The sequence below is a fragment of the Poecilia reticulata genome, chromosome 15, assembly GCF_904066995.2.
Source record: "Poecilia reticulata chromosome 15, P_reticulata-male-v2, whole genome shotgun sequence".
In the NCBI taxonomy this organism is placed as follows: Eukaryota; Metazoa; Chordata; class Actinopteri; order Cyprinodontiformes; family Poeciliidae; genus Poecilia; species Poecilia reticulata.
This window is the reverse complement of record NC_088844.1, coordinates 15,201,263-15,226,104: the sequence shown is the minus strand read 5'-3', so window position 1 is coordinate 15,226,104 and position 24,842 is coordinate 15,201,263. Positions and strand designations below refer to the sequence as shown.

Here is a 24,842-nt window from a genome sequence, read left to right as displayed (position 1 = left end):
ACCCAGGCCTACTTGGTTCCCGTTCAGGCCATAGCACATTATTATGCAATATTATAATTTTCTGAGAAACGTTTGGCTTTTTATGAGCAACTGACATCAGAAATAAATACATGACATAACCCTATGTGTAATGTGCAATTCTGCATGTAGAATGAACTCTGTTTTTGATCTGAAGAACTGAAATTAAATGGTATTCAATGATACTCCGATTTATGAAAGTGTCCCTGTGTAAACAATGCACTGAACAATTTTACTTTTTTGTTGCCAAAACAGCCTGGAGAACTTTTGGACCCTTCTGCCACAGATGCACGGGCACCTGTCTTGTTCTGACGCGGTCAGTTGTTCTTCAGGGTCAGCTGTTTACCCCGTATACTTTACACTGACTGGATACTTGAGGTTTCCAGCAAGCAGCCATAAACTACTGTCAGCCATGCCTCACCGTCGTCACCAATCTACACCTGTTTTGACCTCCTATAAAGGCTAAAACTGTGAGCATTTTACACTAATTGATCACGAAGGACGTTCATTCTCTCGCTCTGCTAATTTAAAAAAATGAAAACCCACTCCGTGGGTGAAAAGCCACAATCTCAGTAATTGGAAAAATAGGAGCACTATCCTTGATGAGAAATAAACGCAATGTTAACCCCTCCCCACCCCACCCCCCCATCCGCCAGCCGAATACTCGGGGCACTGTTGCGTTTGTGTGCGTGGGGAGACGATCATCATTTGATGTTTATAAAGCAAAGATATAACCCTTTAATTTATGACTGATCAATGCAGCCTCTTCTTTGCGACGTGCGTCACAGGCGTGCAATAAAGACGCAGAGGCGCAGTTTAGCAGCCAAAGCAGTGTAAGGGACCAGTTCAGCTCCTGGAACATTTATTTAATTTTTTCTTTTTAAAGAAGAAGAAGAAGAAGAAAAAAAACCCATCGTCGCGATCTCGCAGCTCCTCTGTCCGTCTTTATTATTAGCGCTTGGCTCCGCCCTCCTACCTGTAAATCCCCCCCCCCCGCTCTGCTCTCCTCTCCTCTCCTCTGGAGCGGATCTGACAGGCTCGCTCAGCTGGCCGCTCCGTGCCAGGGCTGCAGGGGGACCGAATGGAGGCAGCAGCGACATCCACCCGAGCGGCGCGCCAGTCCTCTCCTTAACGCAGAACCGACAACCTAAACCGCCTGTTTGAATATGTAGTCTTCTGACCTGCGTTTATCTTGTTTTCCCCCCCCTTCCTCCCTCAACCTTAAGGACTGAATTACACGCAAAGCGTTTTTACAGCCAACTGAAGGAGAGTTCAAACCGATTCTTCACCCGCGCTGATCGACAGGATTCCTGAATGGAAGACGGCTAAGGAAGGAGCACAGCCGGGGACATTTTTTTAAAAAAATATATATATATTGTTTTTTTTATTTTTATTTATTTTTTTTAATCCTCTGCTGTTTGTGTGTCTGCATTATCAGGAGAAAAAACAAAAAAAAGCAACAGCAGCCTCGGCGGCTGCAAACGACGCCGTCCCTGTCACGGCATATGGCGTGAAAGAGGCAGAAAAGCCCCTCAGAATGAGAAGCGCCTAAGATTCGTCGTTATTATTGCGGATTTAAATGCCTCACTCCAAGGGGCCACCGAGGCGCTATTTTGGTCTGCTTTGCGTGCGCGGCGGCTCACACCGTCATTAATAATAAACAATTCTCTGGCATTAGAAACTATATATTTATGAAGATAATCTGGTGGGGCTGTCAAAATCTAGTGCAAAAATAAAGAGGGTTGGGGGGGGCTGTATATATATATATTTTTTCTTTCTTTCTGTTTTTTAAAGCAATATGGCTGGTGAGTGGGGCTGGGGACGCTGGCACAGGCTCTCCAAGGCTCCTCAATGCTAGCCGAGGCACATGGCACGGATCCCCATGGAAGCGACAGCTCTATGAGGACAAGCAGCATCGATAACAACAACAATCCGGACTCTTCGATCTTAATATCCAAGATGGAAGGCGTTGTCATCCCCTACACGTCTGAGGTGCCATGCGACGACTATGGACAGCGCATGTGGTGGGCATTCCTCGCCTCCTCCATGGTGACGTTTTTCGGGGGTCTCTTCATCATCCTGCTATGGAGGACCCTGAAGTATCTGTGGACCGTCTGCTGCCACTGCAACATAAAAAATAAGGTAATGGCTGGAAACTGTGTGAGCAATCGTGTACCACGCAGAAGCACTGATGCAACATGCTTGTGGGAGTCAGAATGGGATTGTTTTATTTATTTAATTTTTATTGTGGTGTTATTTTGGACGATATAAAGACACATGAGGCGCCTATTGCAGTTGTGAACACACCGTGGTTGTTGTTTTCCTCTGGCTGTTTACTCCCCACTCTGGCATGAAGGGGGTGATATTGCATGAGGGATATGGGTGGAATAAGAGCAGAGGGATTCCTTCATTTTATTTTGCACTAGCAGAGGCGGCTCAAGGTTATAGGAACCCCTAGGGAGAATTACCTTCTTTTTTTTTTTTGTCAGGGGTGGGGAGGTGTCGGGGTTTCCACCATTTTCACTTTTATACAGAGGTTTTCTCAGGTCAGAGGACATGTTGCTCAATGATCCATGCATGCTTTGAAGCTGGAAATGAAAAAGTAAAAAAATAAAAATAAACCATATGACATAGAACCTGTTGTTTTTTGTCATAACAGAATACAAATTTTGCTCTTTCAGAGTTAAAAATAGAAAACACTTTTTCCTCTTTTTTTTTAACACCTAAAATTATGCTAATGAACTATATGTTATGCAAAAAGCATTTGGCGATATGAGGTTACTTCTGTTTTTGTAATAACTTCCTAGAACTTTCAGGTCTCCTTTGAGATTTATTTATTTTTGCTGAGAACAGGATTTATTGTTCAATCAATAATAACAAATGTTTTATTATTACGGTACATGTCTGTGAGTAATCGGGTCCAAGTGTCCTTTGTGAAATTTGACAAGGAAAATGTGGTTATTTACAGTTACACCAGTCAAACCTTGCGTGATTAAAATAAAAACAGAACGCGCGGGGAAAAAATGTCTGAAATCATTAGTAAGCTAATTTGTTACTAAATGCTAATTCCTTAACTATTATTTCTAAAGTACATCTGTGATGAGACCAAACTATTTTAAGACTTCTTTTGACTGATTTTTATTTATTTATTTATTTTTGTCAACTTGTAAAATTAAAAGGCTGAATTCAAAAGGGATATTTTTATAGATATCAACTGGTTAATATAGCTAGTGTCACTGATTGTGTCCGCTAGTTGCGGACACAATTATTTATTTATTCATGCCATTTACACAACACACTCATTTTGAATACAACCCCATTTATGACAGGAGTGTAGAAAACATCTGATATTCTCATTAGGCTATTCTTGGTTGGCTGTTTTACATTCTGTTGTAATTGTAAAGATGCGTCATCACTTGTTTGAGGTCTGTGGTGGTAGTTGGTTGAAAAGCCTTTCAATTCACTTCTTTTTCAGTCCCCACTGTTGGTTGTTGTATTGGTGCAGACCGACTGACGTTAATATAATCAGATATTGGTTCCCGGTTTCCTGACGGTGCCCTGATAATAGCCACATTGCTCCAGTCACAGAAGTTGTGGTGGTTGCCGTACAAGAGGTATTTCCCCAATGCTTTCAATTTCTGTGTGCCAACTCCCCCTTTGATGCTTTTCACTTGGCTGGAATGCGTTTTTACCTTAAATGTCGGCATAGTGCTGAAGGTAAATTGTGTGAGCAGGAGTAATGTGGAAATAGGATAATAAGGCGGAATGCCTGTTATGCTGCCTGCTTGGGGTGGATGAATCATAGCTGATTCACATTTAGTTCATGTGTGACTCACACACTTGCGTGTAGTGAGAGTGGTCCCCCTGGATGGATCGAGGAGCTGTTGAATGGTGAGGGTGTAAAATGTGTATTTTAGAACAAAAAAAAGGAATGATTGATTAAATGAAGACTGATGGGGGGCAGTGGGGGGGTGATTTAAATTTTGTGTCCTTGTCGCATCCTGTCTGCGTCCTTCATGCTAGGTGTTCTTGACCTTTTTTTGTTTCTTTCTTTGAAATAATCAGGTTGGAGCATAAAGAGCATCTTTGTCAAACAATAATAAAAAAAAATATCACATTTTCTCCTAAATCTGGCTCAGTAGTAACTGATGCAATTCAGCATATTTTTGTCTTGGTTTGGTTTACAGGTTGTTTTAAGTTCTCTTTAATGCCCATATGTACTTTTACTACTGCTGGTTCTGCATGGTTTAAAATAACGTTCAGGTTTGATATCGTGTATTATTGTCATTATCCATCAGTCTGATTGAAGGAGGTACATTTCTGCATAATGTACTAAGTGTTTCAGTTTGCAAACCTGTTCTACAATTCTGTAGATGGTAACGTTGGACAAAGTTTTAGTCAACGAAAGGAGCAGAACATAATTTTTGTAAGTTTAAAAATAATTTGCTGCATTATTGCTGACAGGTTGTTGACCCGAGCAACTTTTCAGCAACCTTTACTATTCAAAGAAGGAAGAAAATAAAGAAATAAAGAGCCACAAATTCTGCATGACCCTCATAAAAAGGTCATATTTAAAGTTTGAAAAATATCCAGCATATAAAACTGGATATTTGTTTAAAAACATTAAAAAAAAATCAAGATTATTTATATTTTTTGACGAAAGGTCTTTCTGCTGCAGAGATACAATGCAGGTATTTATTAAAACAAAGGAATTATTAAACTGTGTCTTCTTCAAATATTAAAAAACGCCTTTTATTTCTAATAAGAGGCTACAAAAGATGCACTTGGTCCTGGAGCTGCATTTTGCAACATACTTCTAAACTCATTGGAAGCCTTCACAGAAGAGTTGAACCTGTTATAACTGCACAGGGTGGACTCACTTCATGTTAAACCTCATGAATATATGAATATGAACAGGATGTCACTGAAGCTCACATGTCTCTGAGTAGACGAGTGAATATTTTCAGCAGTGTACCTACCATATTATAATATACACATTTCAGAAACAAATTTGCAACTGTCTTTTAATTTTGCCAAAGTGACATATTATAGGTTAATGCCACAAGATAAAAACAAACAGCAAGACATTCCTGGGTCCCAATCCCTGCTGGGGATCTTGCATGTTTGAGTTCTCTCCAGGTAACTCTGAGTTGGCTCCTCTAAGTGACCCCTAGGTATGAGTGTGTGCGTATGCATAGTTGTTTGCCCTGTGAGTCTTGGTGTTGCCCAGTAATGAACTGGTGACCCAGTCAGAGTGCAGTCAGTCAGAGTCAGAGTGACTCCTTTAGATTTGCACCAGTCTCCCCATGACTCTGCAGGGATGACCGGATGTATCCAGTGAATAGGTGGATGAACAAACGCATTACTCAAACCACAGTGGCATCTGTTAACTGAGGCTTTCACGATGAGTCCACCAAGGTATCTGCAGTGCTGAACAAAACATTAGCAAATATTTATATCTCAGCTTTCCTTTACACCATAAAACTAGCTCTGCACTGTGTACTAGTCACTTCTTGACTGTCCTCTCCCTGTCTTGTTGCTACACTCTTGGACGTCGTCGTCAAAAACTGCATTAAACCATGTCACCCTTCAGACCTTTCACTATTTCGCTCGTAACGTGATGAAAACGAGCCATGCAGATATAATTAGGGATCCATCTTGTGGCTGCTGGTGGGTATCTGGTCGTCTCTTCTCTCTAGGAAATGAAGAGAAACTGTTAAAAAAAAAACAACCGATTGTTCCTGTTGGTTCCCCGCCCCCCTGTGTGTGTTTGTAGGGAAGGCAGAGTCATCCTGTTAGGTGACTTTGGAAGGCTTGACACTTGGCTACAGCGGGAAAAGGCTTGTTAGGAGCATTAAGACGGGTGAAACTGGATCCCTGTTCAGCTGACTGGTGCAGCCGGTGAAGTTGGCAAGTGTCTCATACAGGATGCATAGTTGGCCTTGGGCCGTGACCGCCTCTCTGCGCCGTTACTGGGAACCTGGAATCAGAAGCGAGGAAATGGAGGTGGGAGCTCCGAGGGAGAGAGAGGGGAGATGTGGAAACGGCGGGTGAGAGGACGATGAAAGGTTTTCAGAGCAGTGTCCCCTGCCTGGATTCAAGTCAATGACACACAGCTGCTTCCTAGTTCTTTTATAATGGCCTTCATCTCTATTAGGATTATAAGCACATGGCGGAGCGATCATGCAGAAAGAAGGAAAGGTTGTTGCAAAGTGAAATGTGCTTTTAGTTCTTGGAATCGGGACAGTTTAACCTCTGAGAATAAAACTTAAAAGGTGCTACCATCTTATTACTGCAACGCTAAGTGCTGTAGGAGAAATTGATGATGAAATGTATTCCAACTCTATGTAAAACTGAACTGTTTTATTACAGAAAGAGACAAGGGAAGGCGGGAAAAGACTGATTTAAAGCAATAGGTGCACCTAGAGTGATTATAAAATAAAAATCCCCACAAGAAAAATCAAGTGAGTGAGTGAGTTGTTTCACTACAGAGAGATGCTGGTTTAAACCACACATCAGCCACATGTGTAATCCGATTCACCGTTATTCCCCAGCCAGCGCTCATCCTCAGGTTTCCTGGGTAAGCTACAATATTGCAGCATCCACTCTGCAGCCAGAGACGACTTATTCTGAACCAACGCTGGAGGAAGTCGTTCTGTAAACATTGTGTTAATAAATTGTAAATGAATATGATGGAGTTTATTTCCAGTCTTTATTACAATTCTCTCCTTTCTTGAGATTTGGAGATCCTCTCTGAATCCTGCTCCCTCTGTGAGTGTTTTTATGTGATGCCTCCTATTTGGATGGGAATTAACATAGAGACTCAGTTACAGTTTCCTCAAAGCCCCATTATGAGTGGCAACATCATGTTCTACCCATAAAGTGAATTGGGGGGGGAAAAAAACTGAAAAATTGCATATTATGCAACACACTAAAAGCAACATGCTAAAATGAATAATTTCTTAATGTTGCTTTTTACAATATATTAGCTGGAATGTAACATAACAGAGAAACTGGTTGTAAGATAACCAGGTGAATAAATTGATCACTTACTGTAGGGAAATTTGTGTTATGATTTGGGGAGCAAAATTAATTATCAAAGATGACAATCCCCAAAACCACCAGAGATTTCCTCCAGAACCTTGGAGCGGAGATGATTGAATGTCCGCCCTGTTGTCTCTGCTGCCTCGGCCCTACTAAACACACGTGGAGTCAGATGAGATGTGCAACTTCTACCAGAGCGACTAATGCAACCACACCTGTCAATCTGCAACAAATGCTGGTTGAAGGGCAGAACGTCATCCTGCAGCTCATGAGCAGAAGGAGCATTTCAAGTTGTTATGGTTGTACTCTGTTCTCACACGCTACTAAAACCCCTGTTTATTAATTTAACAAACTGTTTAATTACCAAAATGTCTTGTTTCTTCAAATTGCGTTTTTTCTTTTTCCATTACAACTGATGACGCCAAACAAGAGCCAATAGCAGAATAGTCAGTTTAGCATTGCAATTTTTTTCATTGGCTCTACCCACTCAATACACAAATACATTTTTATTAGAAGTGTGGCTCTATTTAAAAGGGACTTAAACTTCCTGGCAATAAGAAGTGTTGCCAAGATGGATTGTTAAAACAAAGAAATGGCAGAGAAAATGCAGAATTGCTTGTTTTTGTACTACGTATAAGATTTTTTGCATGGTTCCATGTTGTATTATGAGTTTTTGGTTATAGTGGCTCTTAATCACGTTAACCAGACAGGAAAGAAGTTACAGAAGGACATGGGAAGACATTCAGCGAATTGTGCAGGATACATCTATGTCACAGAATAATGGCTATCTACGATCTGCCTATTTTGCTGCCGAGCCGTGCAGCTTCCACTTATCCCTTTATGAATTTGGCTTGAGTTTAAAGTTGATTTTGTATCCCCATAAACATCTTGATTTTTGGTGTTTTAAAATACTCTGCATCTGTGGCTTTGTAATATGAAGACTGGGTTTTCTGAGGCAACAGTGATCTGTTCACACTGAACCACAACGGTGTCAACTAGACCTAGACGTGGACAGACCACATATCTGCTGTATAAGTCAAAAAGGACATTTTCCATCCAAACACGGCTCTGGTTTCTCTTCAACCCCTTTGAGGGTGCATCACACAGTGTCTTTGTGCACTTAAGAGCCACCAGCTGCCAGAATTGTAAAGCAGTTTCTGTCCAAACAGAAGAGGAACCGTGATGGAGATGTGCTTTTGGCTGTGCCTGAACAGATTTACTTACTTTTTCAAATCTATTCAGGTTGACATGGTAATACTTGGATACGTTCTCCGCATATCACATTAAAGCAAACCAATTTTTTTTTGTTTCTTTTTTCCAGGACAATAATTTCTGCTGTTGTGAGGACTACAGGGATGCTCACTTGTTTCAAAAATCACAATTATTTAAATGTGGTGCAGACACAGTGTGAAAGAGAATGAGCAGATTTTCAAGACAGAGACAATTTTCTTGTTTCCCCCACTGCTTGCTCTTTGCATACACATTTGAGTCTTAGTTTCAGCATTTATAGTTCTTTGACTGAGATTTAACTTTAGGATCTGCTTAAATATTGTTGGTTTTTTTGTTGTAATATTAGGGATGCAGATGTTGAGGAAAAAAACAACTTTGATTTATGTCCTACTCTTGGTTTCTCATGGTTAATGTAGTAATTTTGGAAATGTAAACTTGGGTAGTAAGTACCAATTATACGCAGTGTGGGTTTTAGAATTTAAGTTTGCTCACTGATTGCATACATTGGGCATCTGGGCTCCATATTTCTCTCTTCTTGTGTGAGCTAGTGGTTTAGAAGTCTACCTCATGGTTGTTTCTAATGAAATACAGCAGCCTTGGTGATCTTTAAATCATCTCTGGGCATTTTCCATAAAGGAAGATTGTTATTGATTTCTATGCTCTAAGGCAGGGATGTCAAAGTCAAATACACAGAGGGCCAAAAAAACAAATTTGCTACAAGCCGAGGGCCGGACTGGTTTAATGTTTATTAAAACATATTGAAATGATTGCACATAGCCTATTGAACCAAGACCTAACACAGTGTATATTATTTAACGATTAAATGAATAAAGCAATATTTTGTTATGGCTCTGTCAGTAACTTCAAGGGAAAACATTTTTCAAGAGGCAAACAGCAACAAATTTAATTGTTTTTAAAAACAAAATATGTTTCTTAATATCAAGATAAATGCATAAATCAAGGTGCATGCATTATAAACTGAAAATGCATTACTGTGCTGCTCTATGATCCTACCGATCACTGCTTTCAAATAGTAAAGTAAAAAAATAAATCAAATCAGTTGTATTCTTTCTCATGGCTCTTATCTGCAATTTTACCTGAATCCATTCAACTGAAAAATAAATACAATAAAATAAATACAATAAAATACAAAAATATATGGCACACAGACAAAACAATTCTTCATTCAAAGAAAAATCACGTCTTGTAGAAACAAATGTAAAAATTTAACTGAAACTTATAAACTGAAAATACGTTACTGCTCTGTGATGCTCACTTGTCTGAGGCTGAGCCTGATACTTGGAGGTGTCTCATCTTTTGTACAAGTTCATCAATGTTCGGGGTGAGGCTCTGAGCTGATGAATAATGAAGCCGTTTGGGTGCGCTGTAGTCACTTCGCGGGCTACCGTTGCATTATGGGAAATGTAGTGTTTGCGGGCAAAACACGAGCGGGCGGCTCTGGCTTGCGGGCCGGTTCTCATAGTAATTAAATATCATTCAGGGGGCCATAGATAATTGATTTGCGGGCCTGATGTGGCCCGCGGGCCTTGACTTTGACATATGTGCTCTAAGGCCTGGCTTACGTTGCAGTGAAATTAATCAAACCCAGCCCAGCGTTTGCTACATTTGTGGTTCTCGGTGTAGCCTGATCATAGCTGAATGTATGGCCTGGGTCTTCAGTATATTAACCCCTCAAGTAAAATGGACAATGGAAGGAGAGAGGAGACATTGTGAGTCTGTGTGTTCCCTTATGCTTGGCACCAGACCAGCTGAACTTTGGCAGAGCAGCACGCTCCCCTCCACCGTCAGCTGTCCCTCTCACTAACCACACCCTGACTTGGCCCAGCTCACCCACTTCATCCCACATGAGTTTTTCGAATTCCAGATGTAATTGAAGAAATTAAATGCTAATCCTATTAGGGCACTGCTATAACTAAAACTTGCGATTGCATTTACATGTATGGGTCTGAATAGGTGGATTACTACAGTGCCTCCCAAAAGCTTGCATGCCTTTTGAGATTTCTCTCCCCCAGTCAATGCCCACGAAATATGGCAAGACTTGAAAATGAATGTCATTCAGTTTAGCTGAAACATTGAACCTTACGGAGGTCGGATTGAAAACAATCATTTTGCATGAGTTTAAAATTGCTCCCTGAGCTGCGACACAAACACTGAAACGTTGTTATTGTGGTGCAATCTTCTCACTGTGACCCCGATGCTCAGTTGGATAATAGACGTGTTTCAGAGCTAGAGCTCAGAGGTTCAAGCTACTTATAAGGTTAAATTCAGACTAAATCCACATTCGTTCAGTGTCTTAAACATGGCTGAAATATCTTCTAAGCTTTCATTTTTAATCAAAATTCAACGTTAGCTGTTTAGCCGTAATGTCTACAATTGTAAGCTTATTGTTTTAAAAAAATAAAGCACACCCTTCCCAGACAGGTTGATATTTGACTAGTTTTTAAGCTACATAAGGAAAATATTTTTTCTGGAATAAGGATCAGCACAAACAAATTCTGTGAAGTAAAATCAAGATTTGTAATGCAAGGCGTGAAAGTAAATGCGTAAAATGCCAACAACAAAAACAGAGCATGCTTTTGTATGAACGGCTAAAAATACCATACCATGTTTAAATAACATTTGCGACAGCCTGCTGCTTAACAAGAGACTTATTTGAGTCCATCATTGTTGTCAAACCTCTGTTCTGTTCTTTCCATCTATTTTCTCCTAATCTCTGCCTTTAAATTCCAACCAGATGAAATAATAGACCCTAATCTTTTAGAATCACAGTGGATATAACAGGAGCTCCTCCAAACCTTTTAAATTCAGCACCTCTGATTGACTTTCTTTTCTCATACTCCTAATGTGGAATGTGTGACTCATGAGTTTTATTCAGCACTGATCCTCTTTTTTTTTTTTCCTAGACCCTAATCCCTAATTTTCAGGGTGTGATCTGAATGCCATCTATGGGCGACTGCAGTGGGCCACGTTGATGCACGTTAATCTACAGACGAGCAGAACCTACTCTGTTTATCACATAAGTCACATCCCCGCCCTAACACTTCCCAAACTGTGCTCTCCTGCTGCTCGTCATGTTACGTCTTCCTCAGACACTGGCTGGACTTTTTAAAGGACAGCCCCGCCCGGGCATATATTCTGAGGTCAAAGGTTAAAGTGGGAACTGTAAACCTGGCTCCACCAAGGAGCTGAATGTTAGTGGCTTTCCCATCATGGGGATTTTGCCACAGCGTCTTATGCCAACAGATCCTTAGTGTGTTGGAGTGTCTTCTGCTGCAGGATGATTTGGTGTTTTATAGTTAAAAGTTAAGTAGCTTTACGCTTCAGCTGGTTTTGTCTTTTACTTGGCTTGGATCAGAATAAGACTTTGTACGTTTGCAAGTTGGGTGTGCTAATGCAAATTAAAATACATTTCAAGAAAGACCGCTTTACATTTCGGATGTTTCAGATAGTTAACAGAGAGTGTAGTTAATGTTAAAGTATGATCATTTTGAAGTAACTATGAGCCTTAAAATGATGAGCTGTTACACAATATGCAAATCGTGCTGACCAATTGTAATCATTGCTATATTTAAAGTTTATTAACTAAAAGACTAAAAGGTAAACTGCAATGAATTTAAAACTTCATGCAGCTATAGCACATATCCTATAAAATAATGAATTAAATACCGGTATGGAAATTATATATGTATTATATAAATTTAAATTGTAAGGAATGATTTCCACATTTAATCATTTATTTGTGTATTTAAAATTTACTGACACATTTAGAAAGCTATTACTACATTTATTTATATAGCTTTTTGTTGTATTCCCGTTTTGATGTACGTGACTTTGTAATCAGTTTATTGTTGGCCTTTGTGGGTTGAACTTTATTGATCTGTTGCCATGTTTTCAGCATGTGCACACATACAGTGAATTAGAGTTGGAATCGTGAAGTAATTGAATTAAAATCAAGTTTCTATTACACATTCTGGTTGTGAGTTTCAGCTTACCCATGGATGTGTGTTCAGTTGCATATTCCTAACCAATATCCAGATGAACTAGTACTAACAGCATCATAATCGGATACATTTGTGTTCGTGGTTAGAGCCCAATGTCAGATTTAGCAGAAGTTGATAGATGCATGAATGAATGAATGAATGTGTTGTAAGGTTTTGCTTAATTTAATTTAAAGTGTTTGTAAAGTTGACTGAAACGGCTTATGGAGGGCGACGTAATGAAAAACCAGTTTTCTGGTTTCCAGAAAACTGCATTAAAGTGTTTTGTGTTCTCAGTTATGGGTTTTTAAATACTCTTTTTACAGTTTTCTCTTCAACTCTGTGTCACATTATAATTCTGGCTTTTACAGAAAACATCCTGGCTTTTCATGCTGTGGCATGGTCTCTCAGCTCATGCGCTGCCCTCCAACTAATATTTAGTGGAGCTGATTATCAGGCAGAGCCAGACATCTCCTAGTCTCCTCTCCCACCCCCCTTACAGCTTTCTTCCAGTTCCCTTAACCCACCGCCCACCTTGAGAGATCAGCGCTGCTACACAGACATCAAAACGCAGCTAACGGTTTAATTGAAGCTTTGAGATGTGTGCAGCGATGCACACAGAGTGTGTGTAGAGGACACGGCAGTGACCTTCAGTGATCCCCAGCAGAGGCAATATTTCTGGTTTTTATTTGAGACCCAAAATTCTCTCTTGGCAACTTTTGTGAAAATAAAATCTTTGTGGGTGAGCAAATAAAACGGCAAAAAAACCCAAAAACAACCTGTGTTATTAGGGAGGGTTCTGAATGTGTTAAAATTACATGTCAGCGCCACAACCGCCGCCATCAGCAACTGGTCCCAATTAACCTCAGAGGGGGCCAGACTAATATGGAAATTGTCATTCTCCTAGTGGGCTAAAAGCAGGCTCAGGTTTCGCTGGCCCTCGTAGCATGCATGCTACAATGCTAGTACCGCGGCTCGTGCGGCAGCATTCCAGTCGGTGCATGAAATGGGACGTTAGAGAGCGAAAAACAAAAAGTCTAAATGACAACAAAAGATGAACATTATCGAGGCTTATTTAGGTTACCTTATGGCTTCTTCTGAGTTTTTCAGGGTGGCTGCACAAAATGAATAGCCCTCCTGTCAATTACTGCCTTGTTTTTGATGCTCGCAAAAGTGAAATCCCAGAAGGCCTAACCCGCCTCAGGTTTCCCCCCCACTGCCCGGCACAGTTCTGAATGCTGTGAAATGGATCTCGACGCGAACAAAGCGAGAAGGAGGGTTTTCTGAGCAGCACGAGCGTTGTAAAACGATGCTTCTGCAGCTGAGCTTCCAATGACAACATGTGTAGACATGATTTTTACAGAATGATGCACAGACAGTATGGGTTCATTGCTGGACGCCTCATTAAAGATGGATAACGGTGCCAAGCCGCCATGCGGCTCTGAGGCAGACTATACAACTCGGTTAAAATATCCTTTTGTAACTGATTCATAGTGGAGGGTTAGGCGAGATTTCCACTTTGGAAAATATTTATCTGCAATGTTACTTGTATGTCAATGCATAATATCGGTGTTTGTTGTGGACTACTTGGAGTCCCGGCAATATTGTGTATTTTTAGTTTTTTCTGTTCTTGTTTTTTTTTTTTTTTTGTTGGGTATAGATTTTGTAGACTCTACTGCAAATGAATTGTCCCTCAGGGACAATAAAGTATTTCAATACAATTATAAGATGAAAAGCAAAACAGACTGCATGACTGCACACATCTTGGAGTAGCTGGTCAATGTGCTTTTGTAATATATATTTTGAACTCATGCACACAAATAATCTGCACAATGATAAAACAAGCTGTTAGGAGTTTAACCAATAAAAGAAGTGTAATCATTAGTCTTTTTATGCATGTATGCATTAGTGATTAATTTTGTACATTATGTGCAAAATTCCAACAATTTAAAAATAATAATTTCTCATAGTTTAAAGTCCAAATTAATTATGTTAATAAATGTTTTACATTTAATTAAACACTCTATCTTACTGTCAGTTTGTTTTTGAGAGCTTCACAATCAATAACTCGTAACCAAAAGGATTAAAGTATGCATTTAAATTTCTTTAATCAAAAGTTGTCTTCCATACTAAGTAAAGGATACATTTTCAGAGTCGAAGTCATTGGGGCAGTAAAATCAAGTTTATTAGATCCAATCTATTCCAGCATTGATGACAGGCGAATCCTTTAACAAAAGCTGTGTCAGGTTGGGTGGTGGTTGAGGTGAGGAGAGGACGCTGAGACCCAGGTAAGATGATGAATATGATGGTTTTAATGAATAATAAAGCTCAAAAACAGTCCAGGAACAGGCAGCACGGCAGACAGACAAGCACACAGCTAATGTGTGCTTGTCTGTCTGAAAACAAAGACTGAATAACTGGAGCTGACGCCGACACAGGACTTAACCAGTACTACTAGGATGACGGACGGACAGACAGACCCAGACGGCAAACGCTTGACAACAGACAAGGACCCGACGAAGAACACAGACAACAGGTGAGACTAAATACACACGGGGTAATCAAGGGAACGAGACACACCTGGGAGACAATCAACAGGGAAGAAAACCCCCCCCACTAAAAATAAACACACATAACCACGATCATGACAAGCTGCTTGGATATAAACATAATGTTTGTTTGCGTTGTTTTAGTAGTTTTAGGTATTATACCCAGCATTGCGGGTGATCATATGGAGGTGGCTTGACTCTGTGTTGTCATTGTTTGTCAAAGAAATGCATCTAATTATAGTTACTACTGCATGCTCAGTAATTACGAGGCTGACGCTTCTGATTCTCCTCCTTGGATGCTAAAGTGTCCCTCAGGGAAACACTTGAGCTAAAATGTCTCCCAGTTCTTGTGTAGCAGCTCTGTTAATGATTAAATAAAGTGCAACTTCTTTGTCTGTTAAAGGAGAGAACGCAACTAATCCTGACAAATGTTATCCACGGTTTTCTGTACCTGCTTTGTACGTTTCTGGATTGTTTGCGGTCCTTCCTGTAATGTGCGGTCCAACTCTAATGTTCAGCAGGGGAGCAGCAGGGATTAGCTGATGTATTCAGATGGTGTAACTCTATCTATCAGCAGTCCTCATCTAGTGTTGTGGAATTCGTTGGCTGCAGTGTCACACAGCCGTTGTACTCCATCGCAGTGTTTTGGCAGCATCTCGCGTTTACGTGGCCACCAGCCCCAGGTATTCACTGTAAGCGGAAGAATTTTCAGCACCACGGAGAGCTCTGGAGAGGGAGACTGAGAAAAGTTTCTCCCTCAAATCCGTGACTGCTGATGTCTGTACTGTAATGTATGCTAAGAAGCATCTTTCTTTGTTTTAAGTTTTTTTTTTTTTTCCTCTTCGTTTGAGAGTGGTCAGACAGGAAAACTGGTTGTGAGAGCTGGGGAAGACATTCGGCAAAGGTCACACCCATAACGGCCGTGTTGAGGACTAAGGCCTCCGCATATGGGTCACACGCTTAACCCCTGTGGCAACACCACCAAGAATAAGATTTCTTAGTCATCTTTTTGACTAAGAAGAAGCTTTCTTAGTCAAAAATTAAACTGAACAAAACCAGATTGTGATATTTTTTTGTTTTTAAAACTGCACAGAGAGCCAAGTACTTGCTAAATGTGGGCAAACTTGAGTCTAAGCAGGTTTTTAGTATTCAGACATAGGTAGAACTACTTCTAAGATGGTTTCAACCAGAAAATGTCATAGGGATTTAATAAGGTATGTGTGCATTTAGGAGAAACCCCTTCCCAATTTTTTTTTATAAAAATGACAGAACAAATTGCTGTTTGTGTTACACAAATTGCATTTAAAAAAACATCTAATCTGCTATGCGTTTGATAGAGGCAGTAGAAGGATGGTAGTAGATTACTCCTCTTTGGCATTAAAGCAAAAAAAAAAAAAAAAAAAACGTGAGTAGGCCAATGTGTTTACAGACTGGAAAAGTGACTTTTTGTTTTAAATGCATTCAATAATAAGCATTTTTGTTCTGATTGGGCCTGAGTGATTCGAAAGAAAATATGCTGATAATGGGGTAACTGATTAATATCACAGTAACTTGAATTTATTGAGTCTTACAGAAAAACATAATGTGAAATAAAAGGCTTATAGAACAAATGATTAAATTAAAACTGAAGCTGCTCTGCTGGGTATGTTTAACCTCTGGGTTTTGACATCCGTTTACAGGCTTTCCTTAAATCAAAAGGTATTTAGTTTTTTTTGTACAAAACTTTCAAAATCTTGCTTGGCATGAGGAACCGTAGTTAAATTCTTGGATGCTTGACAAGTGAAAGGATTTACAGTTTACCATGAATGCAGGGCAAAAAGAGAAGTTATCCTTTTGGGAACATGTACTCAGCAAATTTAACAGAGATCTGCTTATTAGATCATGCATATTACGTGAGATTAAGTGCAGAGCTGACATTTTGCCTAAGGGGTGAAACCAGGAGGCAGCTTATGAGTGTTTGGAATTGACACATTTCATACTTTTTGGGGGCATATTTCCACAAAAATAATATTATGGATAACTCATAGAACTTAAAGAAAACTCCCTCCGTTATGAAAAACAGAGAAATGTCCAGGTGAAAGGAAGATTGCAAAATCTAAAATCAGCAATCAGAGGGCATTCCCTCAGTTGTTTAACCCATTAACTAATAATTATCTAAATATTCCCCACACACGTCTGTTACATTTAGGAATGAAAATGTGGATGCTAATTGGTATTACAAGGTAGTTATTAATGACTGGAATAGTTCACTTTTGTGTAACAAATACAATTTGTGATTTGCTATAAGCATTTATATATGTAGCACAGTTTCGTATGCATTAAATAAGTCAGGTTAATAATGGATATTTCAGGAAATACTGGAGGCTATTCACAGTCAAATTTTACATAACTTGTAGCTTTGGGAAATAGTCACTGCTCTGCTTCATAAATAATAGCTAAATAGATACAACCTAGAATTGTTGAAAGTATAAAGAGAACATTATGATTTTTTTTTTTTTATGTCAGTGCTCAGGAGTCCAGCATGATTTAAGTCTACTGTAAATATGTTCTGCAGTTTACTGTGATTGGACAGACTGGAGCTGGAATGGAGTTGAGCATCTCAGGTGCTGAACATGTTTTAAATGTCTCTATGAGGTTTGATCTAAATGGCTGTGTTTTCATAAAGGTTTTGTAGGACGTGGTGAAATAAAAGTGTTATGCTGGTGTGTTGAATCAGGAACACGCCTAACATATAGAGGGCACAGGCCATCAGGTACTGTACTCTGTTTTAGGTCTGCATTATAAGTTTCTTCTCCGATCGCAACTTGGTATAATTCAATTCTTAAAAACAGTGCTCTTTAACATTTTCAGGGGAGAATAATAAAAGCTCAAACAAGTAGCAACTCTATAAAATAGGTATCACCACGTTAGACCTAAGATAACGCGTGTCGCGGCATTTCAAGTCAAATATCAAAAATACTGAAAAATCTCCTAATCCCAGGAGGAGGCAGCTCCAGTGGGTTGACGTATTTGCAGCAAAATGACAGCAACATTCTGAGATCTTTGGTGGGCGTGAGATTGATGAGAACCGTTCAGACTTTCAGAGGTTTTCTTTTTTCTCTGAAGTCGGATGTTTGTTGTTCTACAAAATGGTGCCTAGAAGTTGGCTTGGTAGGGTTTATTCATCTCACATTTATATTTGAATTTAAAAACAGTTGTAGTGCTTATAATAATAATAATTAAAAAAAAACTAGAACTGTTGTATGTCAAATTTCCCAATATGACATACGACTGCATTAATGGGAGGAATTGAAGAAGTTGGTTCATATCATCGTTCTCTAATGAATTTGCAGTCTAACTTGATTGATGGGGTGGAATACACTTTAGACGTTATTGCTTCTATGCATTAATAAAGTTCTGGTTAAGTAAATGATTGCAGTGATCAGTCCTTATGGATTCATGCTAATACTCTCTCTGGGTGTGTCTGCATGGTGTTGCTGCCCCCTGCTCTAATCTCTATGCAGGAGGCAATTAAGATTCACAGTCTATCTGTCTCAAGTGAACGTGAGCAACGAGAACTCTGGTGAATTATCAGAGCCGCAGTGTAAGCAGTCTGCTTCATTTGTTCCATATATTGCCCGTGTAGCTTTTATTTTTTTCCCCTCTGTTTTTGCACACGTTTATTTATTTATTTTTAAAATCTTTTATTCTGTCCTAAAACTATTTTACTCCACCATTGACCTTCATGTCGCCATCTTGTTTACCCAAAAGGAGTGATTTTTGAGTGCTGGACGAAACTGGTTTGTGCCGCGAAGCTTTCATTCTGCGATCCGTCTTCTCTCCTCTGGGAAATAAACTCAAGGGGATGCTGTTAAAAACCCGTAATCGACTTGACCTCACCGGTTGTCTGAAGCCTAACAAGAAAAGGGTGAAGGAGAGAGGAGGATGGATGGCAAGAAGTGATTAAACGCCAAGTATTCATGAGCACATGGGGTTTGTCTTCATGGTGATTTTGCTCCAGGTTGCAGACCTCTGCTCAGAGATGTGACCAGAAGGAACTCTCTCAGAAATGGCCGGGGTCAAAGTTGACAAGGATTGCTGGGGAGAATTAGCCGTTGCACATTCTCGTGTGACAGTGCGGTGAACAGAAGAGACGGATGAAGGCATTTGAAGTGAAACCTGGTTTTGTAAGCTCTGCTGCGGCTCTGTCCTGTTTCTGCAGGACCAGGCTCGGCCTGCCAGCGCCGCTGCTCTGTAATTACTTCACAACACACGTTCTGGCCATCACGGCCACGCTCCCTGTCAATCAGAGCATCTCGTTCCTGGCGAGGTGTTAGAAATACAAGGTTTATCTGATTTTAAAAATGCATGCTAGGCAATAAGAACAAAGACACTTGAGTCTGGAAATACAGCTCCAAGTTATAAATAGATAAAGAGGATCTGTCTTAGCCTCGCTCGGGCTCCCAGAGTCATCTCTACACTCTGTTCAAACACCTAAAGGACTTTTTTTTTCTTTCTTTTTTTGTTGAACTGCTTCTTCAAATAATAATGGGCGGGAGGGGAAAAGAAAAAACCCAAAAAACCTTTTGATCAGACAAATAATTAAATGAACCCTGACGTTTTGAAAATATCACTTTCTGTTTTTTTTTTTGGGGGGGGACACATTTTAAGAAGAATGAAACACAGAAGCAAGAGGAAGTCAGCATGTAAAATGGCAGCGGCTGTGATATGTAGAGATTGTGATGCATAATGTGATTTACTGCTTTCTCAAGGTCTGCTTCAGTCCTGCTGTTTCTCCTCACACACACACACACGCACACACACATGCATGCAGACTATTAGCAGCATTAGGAGTCTGACATTTAAGTCGGCGCACGCCACATGGGCGGTGGTTTGCTTCACTGTGCAACTGCTTTGTCACAGCGCTTAGACGTAGTAGCTGCTAAGAAAGACACATAAATAAGTTCCTTACATTTTTACATTTGCTCCTCTCATATTTGGGCATTGAATAAGAAGTAACCGCAAACCGTAGCCACCTTGAAGAATAGAAATATGTGTTGAAAATCACCGTTTGAAGGGGCTTGTCCTCTTAGCCAGTTCAGTTAACTATGCAGAAACCAGTGCAAATGCTGGGAAGAGTTGTTTTACCATAAGGGTCATTAATAAAGCAAAAACAAGATATTTTCATGAGGAAAAAAATACTAACCTAAAATAGTAACAATATGTCAATATTTAAAATGATCTACATGTTATCTAACGTTACTTATCTCACTAGCTTAATCTTGCATGACGCTTCACAAGTAAGAGTGTATATTCACGCATACACTGTGTCACTTATACTGTATATAGTGTTACGTATTGTCAGTTTGAATTACACTAGTAGTGAAGTATGGTAGTTCCTCTAGCTTGTAGGCAGCTTTCTGCTGTAAAGCCTGACCTACTTCTGAACTCCTGGAGGCCTGTGACCTCCTCACGACCAGTTCATATCCGAACAGGGGTCACTAATTGTGATACTGCGAAAAATGGTAGCCTGCAGTGCGAGCGATCTTATTCTGGAGGAGCCAATAGTGAAACTCCCTTCATCTGGGGCTGTTTAGAGCACTGTCTTTAAAAGTGCTCCTATGACAGTGATTATTGTATATAATCATTGATGATGTGTGGAATATAATCAATGGCGTTTTGTTTGCTGCTTGGACACAGATTTTTCAGCTTCATTATTGATGGAGGGGATCCTTAGTTGGGTTCTCTACCTTGATGCTGTTTTTCTCAATCAATAACAAGACCTTAAGATCTAATTAACACTCTACAAAGGAAGCATGCACTGCACTCTTAGTCACCAACAATATTTACTGTTGCTTTCTACTGTATTTTAATTACAGTAGAATGCCATTAAAATACTCTTGTCATAATATAAGGAAAGAGAGCAATGACTTCCAGGATTGCCTTTTTTTTCTGTCTTTTGGATTTTTCCTCCCCTCCAGGCTGACACTGCCAAAAAAAAAAAATCTCTGGGAACCCTGTGAACACACCATGTGGTTTTCCCCTGGAACTACACAGCAAAACTTGGCCCTCATCCAGCTGTAACAGTAATCGACAGCTGTAGGGCATCAGTGTGCTCTGATTAGCAAGAAAACTAAATACCCTGTGTGTTCCTGTAAACCTCACACACAATTTGTTCGCTCTTCAAAGTTTATATTGGATGAAATGTAAAAAAAAAAAAAAAAAAAAAAGGTGGCCCAATATGAGCTTAAGATGCTTCTTTGTCATTTTTTAATGTATTTTTTATTGCACTGTATGCTGTTTATGATAAGATGCAAGATGCTTTCGGCTAAGCTTTTCCAGCAATTTGGCATCAAAGTATATGCAATTGAATTTCCTTTTAAGCTCAAAGACAAAAGGTAAATAATGCTTTTGGTAGCATTTAAAGATTATATATCCATTGTGAATATTTGTGTGCTGGCACTGAGGTACACCGATGGTGCTTAGTTTTATTTTTGCCGTGTTTTTTCAGTCATATTGAAGTCTTGTTGGTTTGTCATTGTTCAGCATGGTTTAAAATAGACGGGGGCATTTGGAGGCAGCTTAACTGCAACATACTGCACATGACTGAATTAGAGTGCTGTCATTGGGTCCATTATTTGGAAATTTTCCATCGCCATGTTGGTTTACAACGAGTCTCACATTACACTACTTTTTCTTTTTTTTGTTTTTTTTAACCATGTAGTTCTCATCAATCTGCCCTTACAATGTCATCAATAATGCTAAAGGCAAAGTAAATATTTCAAGGGATGCATTTAAAACTGTCAAAGTGAAGAGAGAGATCTGGCATAAGAGGATCAGTGATGGGTGTAGGATATCCAGCTTTAACAAGATTTACGTAGCTCAAAATAAACACTTTACATCTGCTGGTAATCTCTTTTGTGAAACTCATATGTAGGACTTATTCTGTCTTTTTCTGAGCCTGATATCCAGCTAATTTCACACCTCTTTGTACAGTACGTAACAGCTGTTACCTTCTGGTGACACGAGAAATGCATTAGATTGACGTGGATCAACTTGAACCCTTTGTTTCAAAGCTATTGGCAAGCTGGTAGTCATCTGTGCCACCTTTTTGTTTTAACTGGTGCGTTTCTAAGCCTTTAACGGCTCCTTTTCACCCCTTCACATAAAAGTCGCAGAGCTTTTTAAACAGGTCGGCTTTTAAAGTACCAGGTGAAGCCAACATAGTGGAATCTCAGAATATTTTATTCTGAGGTAAAGTAAGGTAATTTTATTTATATAGCACATTTTCAGCAACAAAGCAATTCAAAGTGCTGAGGATACCCATATCGCTGTCACATCTTATTAAAATCACACTACTGCAGCATTATGAGGAAAGAAACACCAGCAGCGTTTTTATTGATCTTTCCGTGGTTTTCGATTGGGACGGCAGTTTGAAATGTTTATGTAAACTAGTGTAAATGATTGTCTAGTGTCTGTGAAGGATCAGGCCTCAGGTTCTCCTTTTCACATAACGTCTTTAGAAATGCTGAAAGAGTTGTTGTGATGCAGTAGCTGATGGCGAAAGAGTACATTTTTTGTGTGTGCTGTTATCAGTGTCTGAAAGTAGATTCAGTAGTCTTCCAATTTATTTAAAATCAATAAGAGGAACACTTTTTCAAAAAATTTTGAAATATTTTGCCTGTTCTTCTTTAAGCCAAAAGTTTGCTCAAATGATTGGATTATTCTTTAGCAATGCAGAAGAAAACACATCTTTTGGAATTTTATCAACGATAAATGCTAAGTGGTCTGCAGTTGTATAGCGTTTTATCTAATGTAGACGACCCCGATTCAGTCATTCACGGACACATTCACACACACACAGGTGGTGATGAGCTATTGCCACCATCGGACGCTCTGACCACCACCAGCAGGCGAGTCAGGTGACTTGTGTTGTCCCAGGAGACAAATATTGAGACAGACAGAGCGGGGGTTCGAACTGGCAACCCCCGCCAGTAACCAGTGGCAACTACCAGTTGCCACTGGTTACTACCAGTGGCAACTGGTAGTAACCAGTTGCCACTGGTTACTACCAGTGGCAACCCACTGGTAGTAACCAGTGGGTTGCCACTGGTTACTGGATGAACTCCTTCCATCTTTTCTAGCATACCAACATGACGTTTTAACCAATACTCTTGAGTCACAGACTGACATGCTTTTGAATTTGTTTTTCCAGTAAAAATGGAAAGTTTGTCAATGGCAAATCAATTAAAGTTATACAGTGCTACAGTTTCAGATCTGTAGGAAGCTAAAGATTAAACTCCACCCAGTGAGTCATGGTCACCGCCTGTGTAACACACACCTTTATATGTAGACTTCACAATAAAAGCATAATTTATCAGATGAAGCCACATGCAGACTTGTACTGAATAATGCTTGATGAGCCAGATTTCACATTCCTGAGAAATAAATCAATTTCTTTTAAAGTATTGTTTTAATATTTGAAGATTTGATATACGCTCTAGTTTTTCAGACTCCTTAAGAGAAATTGATCTAGCAACATCAAAACCATACACTAGGTGTCTAACTCAAGACCTGAGGTTGATGGTATAATAATATAAATTCAAGATAATAGTTTTGTGCTTATTGCCAAGTTATTTTAGTTATTTTATTGGTGTATGACCAAATAAATATAGAGGTTGATCACTGCCTGGCTTGACATAAACTCCACTAAATAAATATATATTTTTAACAACAGAGCATGTTAAACCTGTGACACATCTGTAGGAGCTCTGAAGGATGTAGTGCAAGAAAATATAACGTAAAGGTCCAATATGAGCTACTGGATTCTGCTGCAGCTTCAGCACAGCCCATTTGCTGTCATTGACATTTCCTTGAGACTTGGCTGCTGTTGGTGACATTAGATGAATGCAGAAGAGAATGTCTTGTAAAGCCTGGGCCACGAGGATTGAATGTGCACCAGGGTTGCACTTGGACTATTTTCACCACCTGACAAGCTAAATATGTCATGATGATATTTTGGTATTTTGCCACTTGCATTATTAGAACAATTTTCCCTTGCAAATGTTGCATCTTTGATATCGATGTATTGATCAGACATGTGCAACCTTGACAATTACAGTCAGGATTTTTTTTTCTACTATTTGTAACATATCATTAAATAACAGTGAACTTTTAGAGACCTATTGTAAGGGATGTATATGTGCTTACATTTGTAAGCTGATTATTACTCTTTTTTTATGTTCCTAAGTTTATTTCTTCCCTGATTAAGTCACTCTTCACTTGAATGACCTTTAACAGGCTGTTCATGCTCAGAAACCGCCAATTACAGCTGGAATTAAACAGTTAAATCACAAGGTTATTCTTCTACATTACTTTTAGTAGAGGCAGTAAAAACTATTCAGAGATGAACTAAACAAAATCAATTTAACAAATTAGGTTTAACATTTAACTTGTCAAGTTGTGCAAATTTTACAACTGTCAAAATAGCAGGTGTTTGCTTTGCAGCAGCTTGTGCAGGAGGAGGAAATCTTTAAATGTCAAACGGTTTCACATTGTCAAGTGGCCTTCTCGAAAGCTAATGTGGCAATTTTTCATCCCTGATCGCTTATAAAATTCAGGATGAGTGAATTGGTTGTGGTACAATGGCGTGCAAAGGTCATGTTTACGACACTTGCATATGCTCCGTTTGAATAAAATGAGGGACATTTTCAGACTTCTGGAGCTGTGATTTCAGCACTTTTTACCCAATAACTTAAAGGATTTTTTTTTTTTTTTTTTTAAGTTGGCATCACATTTTGATAAAAATTCTGTTACTGCTGCAACAACAGTTTTATTTGTGTGACTGATGAGTCAAATCTGGAAAATATCATCAGTCAGCTTTGATCCAAAGGGGAAAAACATTAAACATCGATCAGAGTAGCAGATAAAGAAGAGTATATTTTCAGACAAAAACAAAACATAAAATCAAAATTGATTTCCTGTTGCAAAAAACATAAGGAATCAAAAACTTTGGATCTGTTTT

General features: G+C 39.4%; 1 protein-coding gene across 24 annotated transcripts in view; it reads left to right on the top strand.

Moving 5' to 3' along the window:
* The first annotated feature begins 761 nt into the window (after positions 1–761).
* kcnma1a (potassium large conductance calcium-activated channel, subfamily M, alpha member 1a) overlaps positions 762–24,842 on the top strand; it is a 166,117-nt gene continuing 142,036 nt past the window's right edge. For 5 of the 24 annotated variants that reach the window (XM_017308927.2, XM_017308926.2, XM_081616495.1 and 2 more), the window contains exon 1: positions 769–2,160. In XM_017308927.2, coding sequence (XP_017164416.2) covers positions 1,870–2,160 — 291 coding nt within the window. In that variant the 5' untranslated portion in view covers positions 769–1,869. Of the gene's footprint in view, positions 2,161–24,842 lie in introns of all 24 variants that reach the window. The other 19 variants (XM_081616491.1, XM_081616490.1, XM_017308918.2 and 16 more) reach the window with 12 other exon arrangements.